General features: G+C 44.4%; 1 protein-coding gene across 5 annotated transcripts in view; it reads right to left on the reverse strand.

The window, feature by feature from the left end:
• Nucleotides 1-17,358, reverse strand: part of FAM193A (family with sequence similarity 193 member A) — a 306,086-nt gene that overhangs the window by 114,984 nt on the left and 173,744 nt on the right. For all 5 annotated transcript variants that reach the window (XM_069203630.1, XM_069203636.1, XM_069203652.1 and 2 more), the window contains one exon: nt 3,884-4,163. In XM_069203630.1, coding sequence (XP_069059731.1) covers nt 3,884-4,163 — 280 coding nt within the window. The remainder of the gene's footprint in view (nt 1-3,883; nt 4,164-17,358) is intronic.

The following is a 17,358-nucleotide window of genomic DNA, read 5'->3' on the forward strand; positions in this document are numbered from 1 at the left end:
ACAGTGGTGGACACTAAATCTCACCAGGTGAACCTGCTTGCATTCCAACAGGGTGTTGCTGATGGTGTCTGTATTTGTTGTTCTGGACTCTAAACCAGAGTTCTACTGAAATATTCATTTTGTTCGCTATAGCAAAATCACACAACATTAGCACCTCTTCTGAGAGGTTACGAAACCTTATGCCTCCCTGTTTTGTGATGAAGTACATCAAGATTGTGCATTTGTTCAAAACACAACTTGACCGCAAGACCTAAACAATCCTGTCGGGAATGCCTGTAAGCCTAGTTTGAGGTTTTAAAATTTCAACATATTTATGTGGAGGGACTTCTCATCTTACAACCAGGGGGCCTCTGTTTTTTTTTAACTCCTTTTAATAATATTTTACATGTTGTATTACACTTAAATTCAGAACATGGCAAATATTATGTATCAAGTATTCGGATAAACCTATACTGACATGATTCTCTCTTAATTAGACTTATTTATTTAGCTTTGCATTTTTATTTTTGGGCGACAATGAGGAACAAATATCCAGAACTGGGCAGGGTCACTGTGGCTGCGCAGATATCCTGACAGAGAAAAACCAATAAGAGTCACTGTTGCTATATTCATATGTTTTTGATGCACAAGTGCTAATGTGCAAAAGCATAAATAAAAAGGTTAAAAAATAAAATTAAAAAAAAAGCAAAATATAGAAAAAGGAAAATCCCAAAACTAAAACTGTTGGTCACTTGTATCGGCGTTAAGATTTCCATTAGTGTTATCTATGTTTTTGAGGGAGGACAGGACGGAGGATTGGGGGTAGAGCATGCAAGTCTTCCTACCTATTCTAGCTACTGTTACAGGTATGCAACTGCTTTGTGAAGGGCCGATACTGTGCTGGAGGGAATAGCCCAACAACACAAGAGACCCTGTTGCATCAATGAAACCTCTAACTTGTTCTGATACAGTTCCCGCAAACAACCACTTTCGCCTCCCACTCTATCAATGTGTAAATGATGTGGGGCTTCAGTCTCACAGAAGTAAATGTTGGTAGTGTTCCTAAGTATCTCCTAAAGCTCTGAAGTTTAAACATAGGTATTGCAGTGCACTCCCAGCCTGGATTAGACTTTGCAGGATTTAGAGCGCATATAATTTTGCCTGGTTACTCAGAACATGTAAAACAGTGCTGTATATTCTGAATGCACTTGCGAGTAAAATGAGTATTCCCTTAGATCCCTCCTCCAAGTGTCAACCATTTTGCTGACAGCTTACTTCGACTTGAGGCTCTTTCCACCAAAGTGCCTGAGGAGGGAGGGGGGAGTGATCAAGGTTAGAGTTTAAAATGTAGTTAAAGACCTGCCCCAAGAGCACTGATACCTGTGGATACTTGGATAGTCTGGATGAGAAGTCTACTAAGAAGGCATACTGGTTCGAATTTGTGGCATAAATGCTTTCGAAAACCAGGTCTATGCTAAACAGGAATTATTACAAGTGCATATCTATCATCCCAAATTATGCATGTTATCACATGGCTTAAACACAGTGTAGTGCCTGACCCATATCAATGCGCCCCTGGTATAAGAGTACCTTCTTGCAATTACTTGGCCTCACCATCAACACCAGAGTGAGTGCTTCTTGCTTTGTGAGGCATTTTTCTTGATGAAATGCTATTTGTGTTCCTTTACATTTCAAGTAGCTAAGTGTTTGGTGCCTGTCCCCCCTAACATTCCATGTCAGTAGTCTATATTTATGAAGATGTCTCATCTGTACAAAGTTTTGCATTTTTATTTTACCCTTGTGCCGCTTGCCCAATCCCTATATTAATTCTCACCCTCAAGCTGCACTGCATATTTTCTCCCGTGCCTAGATTTCTAATGTGCCTTAGATCAGATTCTCCCCAGTGGTGCTTAAGTACCACACAGAAAACCTGTTCATGGGCACAAACAGAAAGTACAAGTTGCTTAGAGTATCCTCCAGAAGGAGTTTTATCTATATGCAGATTCCTCACCTTTAGAATATTTTCCAGACATTAGACTGAATCGAGATGCTTTTCGTAACAGTGCTCTAGTGCACCGATAGTTTGCAGAGATCAGTGGGTCTGCACTGACTTTGTTCTGTCCGGGAAGTGACGGCGCAGAGCAGATATAAGTGCACCCTTTGAGCACTGACATCAGTTTCCTTCTCGACTCTGCCTGCACCCACAGACACAGAGCCCAAAAACTGATCAGCGGTACCAGTGTGTACCATTATCCAGATCTATAGATTGATACCATATAGGATGGGAAAGGAAATAATTCCAAAGGACATAGAAGGCATGAAGGGATCTGTAGGTAGGGTATACAGCGTAAAGAGTTACAGATGTAACTTGTTGTACTAATGGATACTTCTAACTTCAGATTCCTCACCATAAAAATAGATACCAAAGCAGCAACCCCCAAGGTGGCGGCTCTGAGGAATGGCTCAGAACAAAAAGTCCTGCAAGACCCAATGGACAATGGGTGTTAAGGCAGTAGTGCTTTGTGAACATGTGCACTGATCCCACATGTCACTGCCTGACAAATATGCAGCACAGCCACTCACTGTGTCAACACAGTAGTAGCAGCCTTGGCTTGGATGACATGAGGTCTCAGACCTTCTGGAGGATGTGAATTGCCAATGCATAGTCAAACTTAAAGCACAGGCATATCCACCTTGACAGAGTCCTTTTCTGCACAGCCTTTCATTTTGTTACCCCAGATAACCCCACAGAAAAGCTGAGCATCTACCCAATGGTCCTTGTTATCATCGACATAAAAGCATAAAGCTCTTTTGAGGGTCAAGTGCAGTCAACTGCTCCTGCTCAATCTCCACACATGGAGATGTGGATTGCCTAGAACTGAGAGCAAAATCGATGCCCTGCTGCAGAGATAGAAGGTACCCAAAAGTAGTAGGCTGATCAGAGGGCAGAGGCTCATGTCTGGAACTTCAGTGTATCACACTCTTGACCCAAACCAGAGCTACTTCAATGACTCCACAATAAGCATGTCAAACACCAATTGTGGCTTTATAGGTGTGATATATCTAATTCCAAAAATAAATATTATGCCCATCTGAGCTTTATTTTATTTTCTTATATCTCAATTATCAGTAAAAAAAAACAAAAAAACTATTTTCCTCAATTCCATTTTCAAAATTGAAGGGAAAAAATAAATATATAGGAAGTCAACTTGAACCTCATTGACAGAAGTCTTATTGAACCCAACCTTAGCTAGATTATTTTCATTCAAAATGGACTGGAGCTTACTGGATGTAACTTCCTAAATAGAACACCGAGTACTTGTGAGGATGCTAAGTGAAGAAAGCACAGATCCTTATGCACTGTTTGTGGTCTGTCTTTTGTGCATGTCTTTGAAAGAGGAAGAAGGTATTTTTTTGGTCAGTCAAAAGAAAAATCCAGTCCAAAAGAACACATCAAAGACAGAGATACAGCAAAAACAAGTAAACGCCCACAGAGGATGGTGCATCATAAGCGATTTTCTGCAGGAAAGGGCAGAGTCTGTATCCCAGGAGAAGATGATTAAGCTGGGCCAAGCTGTGTTTTTACCATTTTTTTTTTAAAGCAGCAGCAAAATAACTTGGAAAACACTTTCTCTGAATCATATCAGAAAGGAGGAGGGAAGATATCATTTCTCAAGATTCCTGAATATACAAGTTGCAAGTTAAGAAATATTTCCTGACTAAAAGGGGCTGTAATCTTCCCCAGCTTTATAGTATGGAATGAACTATACCCATTCTTGTAAGCAAAGGTCTTGCATATACAGCAATTTACTAGAAGAGCTCAGAGAAAGGTTAGTTTACAAATACATTTGCCTTTGATCACAACAAGCTATAAATACAGAAAAATCAACCATTTTAACTATACCTGCAGACACTTGGCGGTGCACTCAACGAACTGTCCGCTGATATAGGTGTTGCAGCTGTAGTCGTGCAAAGAACTGAATGTTGATCTACAAATGAAGGTGCTGTTGAAGCAGTTTTGGGAAAAGATGGCGTTGTATGATTGGGAAGATGGGTGGTAGATGTCGGAGAAAGTCCAGAAGGGGAGAGCGGGGGGAGAGATGCTAAACCTGTTGGACTATTCCTTGGAGCAGCTGGTGCAGAATGTCTGTGGTCCTCTTTACTAATATTGTGAAACACATCACCTGAATGTATAAATGACAAGTACTGCATTACCTTTTTATTTTTACAAAATCTCAATTATTCATTAAATCAACCATGTATTGGCACTGCATGCACGAATCACACTAATTTCTATCACCGGTAACAACAAGACAACTCATGGAAAAAGTTACCATTTCATACATATCACAGTGAATGTACATACTGCATCTACAGAAAGGGGAACATTAAAAGCACAGAAGTCATCTGTAGAACCTTTTGCTTCAATTTTAAACGTCCCAGCAAGGGAATCCACCCCATTGCTAAAGGAGCATCTCCACCCTTCCCCTCAACTTGTTTCTGCATGCCCAGCACCGTTCTTGATCCAAGACAAAAGATACAACCACACAGAAGGCTCACTTTCACCGCAAACATGACCACAGAGAGGAGGTAGTCCCCATCAATGGAATATTATAAGGAAAGGATTTCCAGACTTTGCAAGTTGAAAAAAATAGTTTCACCTCTTAATGCTTTGCCCCATGGAAAATAAATACTGTTCAGATTTTTTAGATACCTGTTGGCAGTAGAAACTCCTTGTTTCAATGCTATTCTTCTATTTACAGACTGTATCCTATGCTACCTAGCAGCAAAGCTGAATTGGGTGGCCAGAGAAAAGAGTGACTCCTAGATTCAGGCAGGTTCCACAGAGCTGCCATTTAAAGACAGTTGCACTCTGACTGCAACAAGAAATCCCAAAGGTTTTACTGTGCATTCTTCTGATATAACCCATATCTTTTGAAGTGAACTTCCTAATTATGGTCCAGTATCCAGTTGGTACTAGATAGCAGGTAGTCATCTAGACCAGAGTTGTGTGGCGCTTGAACAGAATACCTGGTATGGAACGTGGGCGCAGCTTTGGAAATATTTGCTTTGCATTGCAGGGCCATGGCATGGCTCACCCTAAATTGTCCTGGCACACACTGGAACAGGAGCTGTGATATCTGTGATGCCCTGAGGTGCTCCATTGGTCACAATGGTTTCCACCCATGCACGGCACATTAGCTTTTGGTCCTTCTGCCTACTTACGGCATCTGCGATGCCTCAGTACTACTCCTCCATTCACCACTTCTGGGCGCTCCCGCTTTCACATCCTGCGACATCCCTGCTTTAACACTATGGGGTGTGGGGAGCCTAAGCAGAAGCAGCTGTCGTTTGAGTCTGCTAAAACTTCCCAACGACAAAACTCAAGAGGAACCTGCTGATGGGGATCCCATGACTGATTACTGCTGCAGCCATATCTCCGAGGTGTACACCACCACGTTTGGTTGTTTGATTTGTTGGGAAGTTATCGGGATTGACTGGTGGTTGTCTACTCCATTGAGTATGGATGGAGGGGTTGAGAATTGTTGTCTTTGTTATGTTTATCAACGGGTGCCTCAATACTCTTTATCCCACAACATTTCATGAAAATTACGCTGATTCTTATATGTCACACACCCATTGTTGCTTCTATGATGCCATAGGATGAAAGAAATCGACCTTTTGCCCTATCATGCATGACGTGGAATATTAGAGGCCTAAACAATCCAAAGGAAGGGAAAAAAAGTCCTTGCTTACTTAAATAGACATGGCATTTAATTGGCATTCATGCAGGAGAATCATTTATTGCCCATGCTGACTGTTCTTATGCTTCACTATGGGGTGCTAATCGTTTCTTTGCATACTAAAGCTCATACACCCGAAAAGTGTGCATGCTGATCCATAACAGCATCCCCTTTGCGAGACAACAATTTGTTTCTGATCCAGAGGGGAAGCAAGACCGTTTTGATGGTCAACGTGTATGCAGCCCATGAATTATCTGCTGAGTTCTTCTATGAACTTTCAGCTCACATTGGTCGATTCCAGGTTGACCATATGTAGGAGGCTGGACTGGCTTGTAGTGAGTACCAAGGGGTACTTGCACCTTGCACCAGGCCCAGTTATCCCTTATTAGTGTATAGGGTGTCTAGCAGCTTAGGCTGATAGATAATGGTAGCTTAGCAGAGCAGCTTAGGCTGAACTAGGAGACGTGTGAAGCTACTACAGTACCACTTAGTGTCATATGCACAATATCATAAGAAAACACAATACACAGTTATACTAAAAATAAAGGTACTTTATTTTTATGACAATATGCCAAAGTATCTTAGAGTGTACCCTCAGTGAGAGGATAGGAAATATACACAAGATATATATACACAATAGCAAAAATATGCAGTATAGTCTTAGAAAACAGTGCAAACAATGTATAGTTACAATAGGATGCAATGGGGACACATAGGGATAGGGGCAACACAAACCATATACTCCAAAAGTGGAATGCGAACCACGAATGGACCCCAAACCTATGTGACCTTGTAGAGGGTCGCTGGGACTATTAGAAAATAGTGAGAGTTAGAAAAATAACCCTCCCCAAAACCCTGAAAAGTGAGTGCAAAGTGCACTAAAGTTCCCCTAAGGACAAAGAAGTCGTGTTAGAGGAATAATGCAGGAAAGACACAAACCAACAATGCAACAACGATGGATTTCTAATCTAGGGTACCTGTGGAACAAGGGGACCAAGTCCAAAAGTCACAAGCAAGTCGGAGATGGGCAGATGCCCAGGAAATGCCAGCTGTGGGTGCAAAGAAGCTTCTACTGGACAGAAGAAGCTGAGGTTTCTGCAGGAACGAAAAGGGCTAGAGACTTCCCCTTTGGTGGACGGATCCCTATCGCCGTGGAGAGTCGTGCAGAAGTGTTTTCCCGCCGAAAGAACGCCAACAAGCCTTGCTAGCTGCAAATCGTGCGGTTAGCGTTTTTGGACGCTGCTGTGGCCCAGGAGGGACCAGGAGGTCGCAAATTGGACCAGGAGGTAGAGGGGACGTCGAGCAAGACAAGGAGCCCTCTTAGCAGCAGGTAGTACCCGGAGAAGTGCCAGAAACAAGCACTACGAGGATGCGTGAAACGGTGCTCACCCGAAGTCGCACAAAGAAGTCCCACGTCGCCGGAGAACAACTTAGGAGGTCGTGCAATGCAGGTTAGAGTGCCGTGGACCCAGGCTGGACTGTGCACAAAGGATTTCCGCCGGAAGTGCACGGAGGCCGGAGTAGCTGCAAAAGTCGCGGTTCCCAGCAATGCAGTCTAGCGAGGTGAGGCAAGGACTTACCTCCACCAAACTTGGACTGAAGAGTCACTGGACTGTGGGGGCCACTTGGACAGAGTTGCTGGATTCGAGGGACCTCGCTCGTCGTGCTGAGAGGAGACCCAAGGGACCAGTAATGCAGCTTTTTGGTGCCTGCGGTTGCAGGGGGAAGATTCCGTCGACCCACGGGAGATTTCTTCGGAGCTTCTAGTGCAGAGAGGAGGCAGACTACCCCCACAGCATGCACCACCAGGAAAACAGTCGAGATGGCGGCAGGATCAGCGTTACAGAGTTGCAGTAGTCGTCTTTGCTACTATGTTGCAGTTTTGCAGGCTTCCAGCGCGGTCAGCAGTCGATTCCTTGGCAGAAGGTGAAGAGAGAGATGCAGAGGAACTCGGATGAGCTCTTGCATTCGTTACCTGAAGTTTCCCCAGAGACAGAGACCCTAAATAGCCAGAAAAGAGGGTTTGGCTACCTAGGAGAGAGGATAGGCTAGCAACACCTGAAGGAGCCTATCAGGAGGAGTCTCTGACGTCACCTGGTGGCACTGGCCACTCAGAGCAGTCCAGTGTGCCAGCAGCACCTCTGTTTCCAAGATGGCAGAGGTCTGGAGCACACTGGAGGAGCTCTGGACACCTCCCAGGGGAGGTGCAGGTCAGGGGAGTGGTCACTCCCCTTTCCTTTGTCCAGTTTCGCGCCAGAGCAGGGCTAAGGGGTCCCCTGAACCGGTGTAGACTGGCTTATGCAGAATTGGGCACATCTGTGCCCAAGAAAGCATTTCCAGAGGCTGGGGGAGGCTACTCCTCCCCTGCCTTCACACCATTTTCCAAAGGGAGAGGGTGTAACACCCTCTCTCAGAGGAAGTTCTTTATTCTGCCATCCTGGGCCAGGCCTGGCTGGACCCCAGGAGGGCAGATGCCTGTCTGAGGGGTTGGCAGCAGCAGCAGCTGCAGTGAAACCCCAGGAAAGGTAGTTTGACAGTACCAGGGTCTGTGCTACAGACCACTGGGATCATGGGATTGTGCCAACTATGCCAGGATGGCAGAGGGGGCAATTCCATGATCATAGACATGTTACATGGCCATATTCGGAGTTACCATTGTGAAGCTACATACAGTATAGGTAGTGACCTATATGTAGTGCACGCGTGTAATGGTGTCCCCGCACTCACAAAGTCCGGGGAATTGGCCCTGAACAATGTGGGCGCACCTTGGCTAGTGCCAGGGTGCCCTCACACTAAGCAACTTTGCACCTAACCTTTACCAGGTAAAGGTTAGACATATAGGTGACTTATAAGTTACTTAAGTGCAGTGTAAAATGGCTGTGAAATAACGTGGACGTTATTTCACTCAGGCTGCAGTGGCAGGCCTGTGTAAGAATTGTCAGAGCTCCCTATGGGTGGCAAAAGAAATGCTGCAGCCCATAGGGATCTCCTGGAACCCCAATACCCTGGGTACCTCAGTACCATATACTAGGGAATTATAAGGGTGTTCCAGTAAGCCAATGTAAATTGGTAAAATTGGTCACTAGCCCGTCAGTGACAATTTTAAAGAAATGAGAGAGCATAACCACTGAGGTTCTGATTAGCAGAGCCTCAGTGAGACAGTTAGTCGTAGTGACACATTCAGGCACACTTATGAGCACTGGGGCCCTGGAGAACAGGGTCCCAGTGACACATACAACTAAAACAACATATATACAGTGAAAAATGGGGGTAACATGCCAGGCAAGATGGTACTTTCCTACACCATATCATCTTTGGTGGGGACTTTAACATTAAATGTCACCCTAATCTGAATCCTTAGAATTGGGTGTACGCCCTCCCACTCTTCAGAAAGAAGTTATTACTCTACTTCTTAAACCCGGAAAAATCCCTTCTCTATGCACATCGTATATGCCTTTGTCATTACTCAAACACAACCATAAAATACTAACCAAGGTTATTGCTACACAAGACACTTAGGACCGCCGGGGTCGGGGATGCGGGAGCACCGCCAACAGGCTGGCGGTGCTCCTCAGGACATTCTGACCACGGCGGTTCAGCCGCGGTCAGAACAGGAAAACCGGCGGTCTCCCGCCGGTTTTCCACTGTCCTGCAGAATCCTCCATGGCGGCGCAGCTTGCTGCGCCGCCATGGAGATTCTGACACCCCATACCGCCATCCTGTTCCTGGCGGGTCACCCGCCAGGAACAGGATGGCGGTATGGGGTGTTGTGGGGCCCCTGGGGGCCCCTGCAGTGCCCATGCCAATGGCATGGGCACTGCAGGGGCCCCTGTAAGAGGGCCCCACTTTGTATTTCAGTGTCTGCTTTGCAGACACTGAAATACGCGACGGGTGCCACTGCACCCGTCGCACATACCCACTCCGCCGGCTCCATTCGGAGCCGGCTTCCTCGTGGGGAGGGGTTTCCCGCTGGGCGGGCTGGCGGGCGGCCTTCTTGCGGTCGCCCGCCAGCCCAGCGGGAAAGCCAGAATGGCCTCCGCGGTCTTTCGACCGCGGAGCGGCCATATGGCGGCTCCCTCCGGGCGGGCGGCTCCCGCCGCCCGCGGGGGTCAGAATGACCCCCTTAATGGATCACAAACTCCCCCAAGTAGTCAGGGTTTGTTCCTCATCACTACCTCGATCAATCTCTACACAGTGTCTGGGGTCATCAATCTAATTTCCTCAGATTTCCCAGCAGTGCAGCACTATTGGATGCTGAAAAGGCATTTGATTCCCTTGAATGCCCATTTTTACACGTTACTGTAACTAAATTGGGGATCCCCAGAGGATTCAGAGACCTGATGAAACTGTTATATGCAGCTAGGCGTGCATGTCTGAGGGTTAATGACATACTCTCCAAGTTCATTTCCTTAACACGAAGCACCCACCAAGGCTGCCAGCTTTACCTCCTTCTTTTCATTATAGCCATGGGTTCTCTTGACCGTCACTTTCAAGAACGTCATTTAGATTGGGGTCTTAGGATTCCTCGGGGTCTGTTATTGGCCTCACTATGCGGATGATGTATTATTTGTTCAGGACTCATCGGTTAACCTCACCCCTCCACCCCAAGAGAGGTGGTGCACTTTGGGGCCTTTTCTAGCTTGTCCATTAACTGGAGTAAGTCAGAACTCTACCCACGGACAAATGGTCCGTTGTACTGTCAATTACCCCCTAAAATGGTGCCAGGGTTCTCTAAGTATCTTGGCATCTACTTGCACAGAGATAGCTCCGAAGAGATTCGGAGCATCTATGGCCCAGCAGTAGAATAGCTCTCCACCCATGTTAAGCGATGGGTTAAACTACCTATGTCAGTGGTGGGGCAAATTACCATAATTAAAATGGTGGTTCTTCCTCGGTTTCTATACTTGTTTCTACATATCTCTATTGCCCTACTGGTTTTTGTTCCTGCACTTATCTTCAATAATATGTAAGAGCATTTGAATAAAGGAGTTTCCGCGTCATTACAAGATGGCGCCGGTTTTTCTCAAGTATTTTCTGTCTTGCACACTGGCCAAAATGGCGGACGGGCCCTTTAAGAAACTGTTGAAGTCTCGTGGGAACGAAATCGGTCCTGCGATACCTTAACAGTGGCAGACAGAACGCCGTCGGAATACCGATGGATCGGAGCTCTGACGCTCGGCTCCGTAGCACATTATATTGTGCTTTCATTTCGTAACAAGGTGAGCGGGGGTTAGATTATTTATACACGCGTTGATCGCGTGTAAGGGGGACCCATGTCGGTTAACCTTATAAACATGGTGCTGACTTCTTCATTCTCCCGCAGTTTGGAGGGTGTGTATTTTCACACCACCTAGATTTACCTTACACGGATTGCGCACAAAGACTAGAAAATACTTGGTATGTTACTCTTAGCATACACCACGCATTTGGTATCTCTTTTGAACTCTGCTTTCTTAATAAGTATATTTGGCAATTTATTTCTGTCCCATAATTAGGAATTCGAAATGCTTTTGGAACTACACATAACCATTTATGGTTTTAAACAGTTCATTTGGCCTTTTTGAGGTATGTTTCACTGTTTTAGACTTATTAGCCACACAACATGATTTGGAGCATTTTATTACTTAGAGGTTCTTGTAAATGGTTTTCTGACGGCTTTTCCTTTCCTTGTGAGCATTCTTACTGGTTGGTTGGAATCTGAGGACATAATGGTTCTTCTCTTTTCTTAACGTGGCATTGGGATGTCTGTCGCCTTCACCAGTTCAGACAGTTTTCTCATGTTTTTTAATCTTCTTATTTTGAGAATAATGTCTATTTTAAGTATATTTGATTATGCATATTGTTATGAGGCACACTTTGTTGCACATAGTGTGATTAGCACTGAGTTACTGGGACTTTTCTCTTTTGTGCTTATGGGATCTGTGACTGTAAGCTAACTTACCTTATGTATATACTATGTATTCTTTATATCTGTTTCGTTTCTGGTATCTTCTGCAGCCTTGAGGAAGTCGCCAGGAGTATTCTCTCCTATGACGAAACACGTGTTGGCTGTTCTTGCTAGTTTTCTGTTTCAATAAAGGACGAACCTGATAGATTAAGGACTCAATTGGATTTTCTGCCAACCTGTGCATCTTTTCAGACTTGTTCACCTGGATATTGATATAGCACCTAGGAACTACAGACTATTTATTAATTCACGTGTGCCTTGACCTTTGTTAAGTTACTGTTTTTTTTTGCACACTGCGCAGCTTGCAAACAAGACTCATATGGACAAGGCTGTCAACCTTGTATACATTGCGACAAGTTAACACTTCCTTATGCCTGACTGCTTTGTGGTTCCCAACCTGTATCTTTATTATTTGGTTGCCCAATCATATTTTGCTTACTTTTGGTACCAACCAGATACTAGAAACCAGCATATTAGTATTCAGAGAGGATGCAAGCCCTTCCTTTACCCCTCTCTACCATACTACCTCATGGCTTACCCAGGAACCCAGCGGAGATTCAAACACTTCAAACTAGCTGCTGGGCATGGTTCAAACACCTTCATTATTTGGGTTACGAATCCTTATATTCCCCACATAACCCTCTTCTCAACAACTAATGGCTCCCACTTAACCAAGAGAGACTGACTCAACGCTAACTTACTGCATTTTAACTACACACTGTGAGTGACCTGTTAATGCCACCTTACAATAGGTTTACGCTTTGACAGAAGGACGAAGCACCTCACACATATATAGGTTCATACTTCATTGTTTGCAGAGTATGTCATGTGTGGTTTTACCTACTTACCCTGAAGAACCAAAGACATCTACCCCTCCTTTAATTATTTCTGCCCCTGATAACACTCGCATGATATCTAGGATATCCTGATTATATCATACCGCTTCACAGTTGAGACTTATTGGGGCGGAGAAGTCAAGGACTGCATGGGAAAGAAATTTGGAGCACCCCATCCACGAGAAAACATGATATAATTGCTGTGTGCAAACTAAGCTGATTTCAAATAACAATCCTCATAAACTGGCATATTATAAATAACTGCATTGTGCTTACACCACCTCTAAAGCACTAACTAAACTAGACCCCTCCAGATCACATCACTGCCATAAATGCACAGAATGACATGCCGCTTTTGCTCATTTATCTTGGAACTGCACCCCAATCCACACATTTTGGAAGGGCATTAATTCCACTTTATTTCACATGACAGAATAAGTGCTTATTCCTGAACCGCTTTTAGCCCTACTTGGGTATGTTTAGCCCCTGCCTGTGGGCATATGATGCTTTACTGCTCTTGCACTGTTAATGGCTAAACAGGCTGCCCTCCACTAGGGTGGCAGCACACTCCCTACCATAGCAGCCTGACTGCAAGACATGTCTTACTGTGATACCACAAGGGAAATCTATGCGTTACTACAACATCCATCTTCGAGGCCAAAAGTCATATGGCAGCCACTCAGAAACTATTAACACTAACACACATTGCTGATGACGACGGGGAAGAGGTTTCTTCATCCCCATAATGGAGATGTTTTTTCCTTTGTTCATTATTTATTCGCTTGTGCCGTAATCACACTGACCCAATCTAACTCGTACCCTTATCTCTTTTCATGCATGCTAAAAGTCTGTCACTCTCCCTCCTCCTCCATTTCACAGCGCCCCTCCCTCCCCTTTCTAGCTCCTCGTCTCACTTTTATTACATTGATTTGGAATGTCGTAAATTGTACCCATGCTTCTATTCTAACCTTGTACCCTCAGTTTCTTTTGTTTTATAAAATGTTTCCAATAAAGTTTTTTTTTAAAGCATATCCATCAAAAATACACACATAAGAACAATAAATGATTTCTTCAGTTTGAGAAAGGAGACAATTAGTATACACCTTCACTCCTATTTGACTCCTTTGATGAGGGTGAATGGGGAGGGCTCTTTTTGCGTTAACACCACTCAAGGTTTTGTAATGATGATGCTGGTTTTTCAAATCTGTAGCCCTGTTACACAGGGCCCAGTGCATGTATTCTGACTCACAAAGTAAATACCCAATAGGCGTATTTAACGTAACTAAATGTCCCTGTTATGCGGTACAAGAAGTACCCACAGCTAATAAGATAAAAGTCACTAATGGACTGCAGCACTTAATTGTGTCAGCATTACAGTGACCAAGATGAAAACATGACTAGGCCTGCCTCTGCAGCCAAGTCGGGCAGCATGACAATGCCAACCCGACATGGCAAAATAAACCATTGTGCTAGGCTAGGCTAAACGTTTTTTTAATTTCGATAAGCCACCCCTAAGAAAGGCCTTGGTAGAAAACAGGGCTGGGTGCTAAATAATAATTTTAAAAAAGGGCATGTTCCTCTTGGGTTTAACATGCAATGCCAGTGTAAACACAAAATTGCCAATTTCACTGTAGAAAAGTTGGTAGTCCCACTGACTAAAATAGAGTTTCACTAACCACTGCACTAAGTGCTCATTTCTATTTAGGCCACCAAAGATATTACTCAAAAGTATAAATTTAATTGTTACATTAAAACGGACTCCTTGCTGAGACCGTTATTTAAGGTAACTTTTAACAGAAAAGTTACTTTAGAAAGTCACCTCTTGGCTGCCCAGACTTCTGGTAGCCTCTCCTGTCTATCTGCAGTCGTCATCCTTGACATTTTGCTCTCCTGCAGGAAGTGTGAAGCACTCACCAGAATAGACAACGAAGGAATTGCTGGAGCAAAGCAGTGTGGCCTCCACCAGCAGGATGACCACCAGGAGGTGGCCACAGATGGCTGAACCTGAATGAAGCTACCGCCTTAGTGAAGCAAACGGCGATCACACCTCCACCTGCTCACGCCTTTGATTAGGCAGAAAGGCTGGCATGTACTCCAGAGGGCTGAAAACCCATTGTAGAACTGTTTTTTCAGGAGGGATGGCTCATTATGCTCGGTACACCCCAGGTGTGTGCTCAGCACTCCTCACCGGGGAAGAAGTCTTGCACCATCTTGGATTTGGGTTAGGGGTATCCTTGGTTTTTGGTAGAGGGGTATCCTTGGGATTTGTTTTGATAAACTCCCAAGAAGTGATGTAATGAGGGAATGCCTGCCTCTTGAGAACTATTGACCCACTGGCTAGAAAGTCCTCCCCTCCCAAGGAAGAAGATGGCATAAACGTGGCACCCCAGACCTACAGTACTCAGATCACTACCTGACAGAATAAGCATTTGCAATGCAATGGGTCTCGCATTTGCTTGAGTTAGAGCTATTAGCGTTGTAAATTCCTAACTGGACTTTTCTTGCCACTTAAACTGAAAATGAAAAGCTAAACAGCTGACATAGGCGAGACGATTGAAAGCACCATGGCCGCCTTGAGCACGAACGCAAAGAAGAGACACAAAGAAATAGAAGTTTGCTCGCAGTCAAATCTATTGGCAAGTGTGCAATTATCCCTGTAACAGGGGCAGTCTGCAAGGTGGTAACAAAACCACCTACAGGAAGGACAAACAAATCAATTACCAATGATAAAGGATTTTTACAAGGCTAGCCGACAAACGAGTGAAAGTGGTGGGAGTGCAGTGGGCATTATTAAAAGCTTACAATACTTACATGTCAAAGCACTTGCACACTCGACCTAAAAAGGACTGCCCTGCTGCTATTTGGACCCAGCACAGAGAAGTTCCAGCAAAAAGCGGCTGCACCAAAGACTGGGCTGCAACTGCTGAACTCAAGGGTCTTGCAAAGAGGAGCATGCCTGCTCTGCTTACTAGGGGAAAACAGCTCCTCTTGTACCTGGACGGAATATGTGACTCCAAAGGCTAGGTGCTTAACCTCCTCTTTCTAGGATTCAGGAGCACTAAAATCTAAGGAATCCTGCACACACAGAGTCAAATCTCCCAGTGCCTACTGGAGACTGATTCCTGAACTTCCTAAGATACTATGGGACGTGTAGCTGAAGAAGACCCTGGTCATCAGAAAGTAACAATTTGCTTACCTGTAAGCAATCGCTAAGACAGCTGTAACCAGGAGACCAATTGGCCAGTGGAGACTGGGCATGCACTGAACTCCCCTGCTGTAATACAGGAGCTCACTTCTTGAGGCTGGAGACAACCCCTGGAGCTCGTGGATACCCTAGTGGACCCAGGAACTCGCAGCGCATCCCATCAGCATCTTGCATTCCTAGCATCATTGCCACTTCTTTGCTGGACGGATGTAATGGACAAAAGTGCACTGAGGACTCTAAGACTGCTGAATTAGACATGTAACTTTCTCCCTGGACTAAGTGGCCCCTGTGACTGGCCTGGGCCCTGTCCTCTTGCGGCCGGTACAAATAAAAAAAATAAAAAGCAGCTGTTTTAGTAACTTGGATACTAACTGCTAAACCACTTACAATCAATTGCATTCCTTAAAAAGAGAACTACAGTGATTTAATTAACTTTGAAAATGTATATCTCCTGTTTCCCTCAAAAGATATTTGTCAGTTTGGTGTCTGTTTTAAGATACAAGTAGTCCTTATTTATAAAATAGCGCTGGATTTTTCTTGTGTTGTGTTTCTTACTATTGTGGTACTTTATACTTGCGCCTTTGATTTAGCCTCACTGCTCTGTGCCACAGTTTCCAAGGACCGAGCTAAGAATTTAATTAAAGAAACCTAATTGGACCTGATAAAGATTGTAACATTATTACATGGTAAGGTCACAAAACCACACCACCTAATAAGTCACTTTCCTACAATTGACAATATAGACTAGGAGTAATGGCAGCAACGTTATCATACTCTTATCTCTTCAGCAGACAGGATGTAGTTCTCAGTCGACACATAAAAGCACTGTGCATGCTTCATATTTAAAACTGTGCAAGGTCTCCTCAGTTGTACAGTCGCCTTCCTGAGTTGGCGTGGGGGATGGTGCTTAGTCCACATGCAAGACACTGGAATTTCTTGCCCACTGCTGAGGCTAGGCGAATGGGCTTGTTCAAGAAACACACAAGTGAAAAGGAACTGCTCAGTGGTCAGGGAGCGAGGTCTTAGGGCATCGTCAGTATCTGCTCCATAATATTTTCAGAAGGATAAATAAATAAATCTTTCTGGGGCAGTCAATTGCTCTAGCAAAAGCTGGAGGACTGGTATACTCTAACCACAAGTCGCCAGAATCTCTGCCTCCTCCTCAGTGTGGAAAGACCCCAGATTCTGATGAGGGATTCCCAGATTCAAAGACGGAGCAAATCTCTGGGGCCCAGTTCTTACTGTCTTTCAAAATGGACAGCAGTCCCTGGGACAGGCATCTTCGAAATCTCCTGAACCTACTTCCAAACAAGAGATTCTAAGGCCTTGGTGGATTAAAATGGCAATGCTGGAAAGTGCAGTGGTTTGGTTAAGGGGCATGAAGTAGGTTTTGGAAGACCATCTTGAGTACTGCATACTCAATCTTGCAGTTATTCGCGCCTATGAACATGAACAACTAAACTATCAATAAACAGGCTTCTGGATCTTACAACAATTAAAATGTAATATTTACAAGCAAAACTTTCGTATATCTGAGAACCGAGGACAGTTCAAGTAAGCGTTTTGACCAATAATCACTTCAATAAATATCAGAAAAAGATACAGTGTAAACATTTTGTTCATTATTGCCCGTAAATCTTTCATCAA

Source organism: Pleurodeles waltl, chromosome 1_2, assembly GCF_031143425.1.
Source record: "Pleurodeles waltl isolate 20211129_DDA chromosome 1_2, aPleWal1.hap1.20221129, whole genome shotgun sequence".
NCBI lineage: Eukaryota > Metazoa > Chordata > Amphibia > Caudata > Salamandridae > Pleurodeles > Pleurodeles waltl.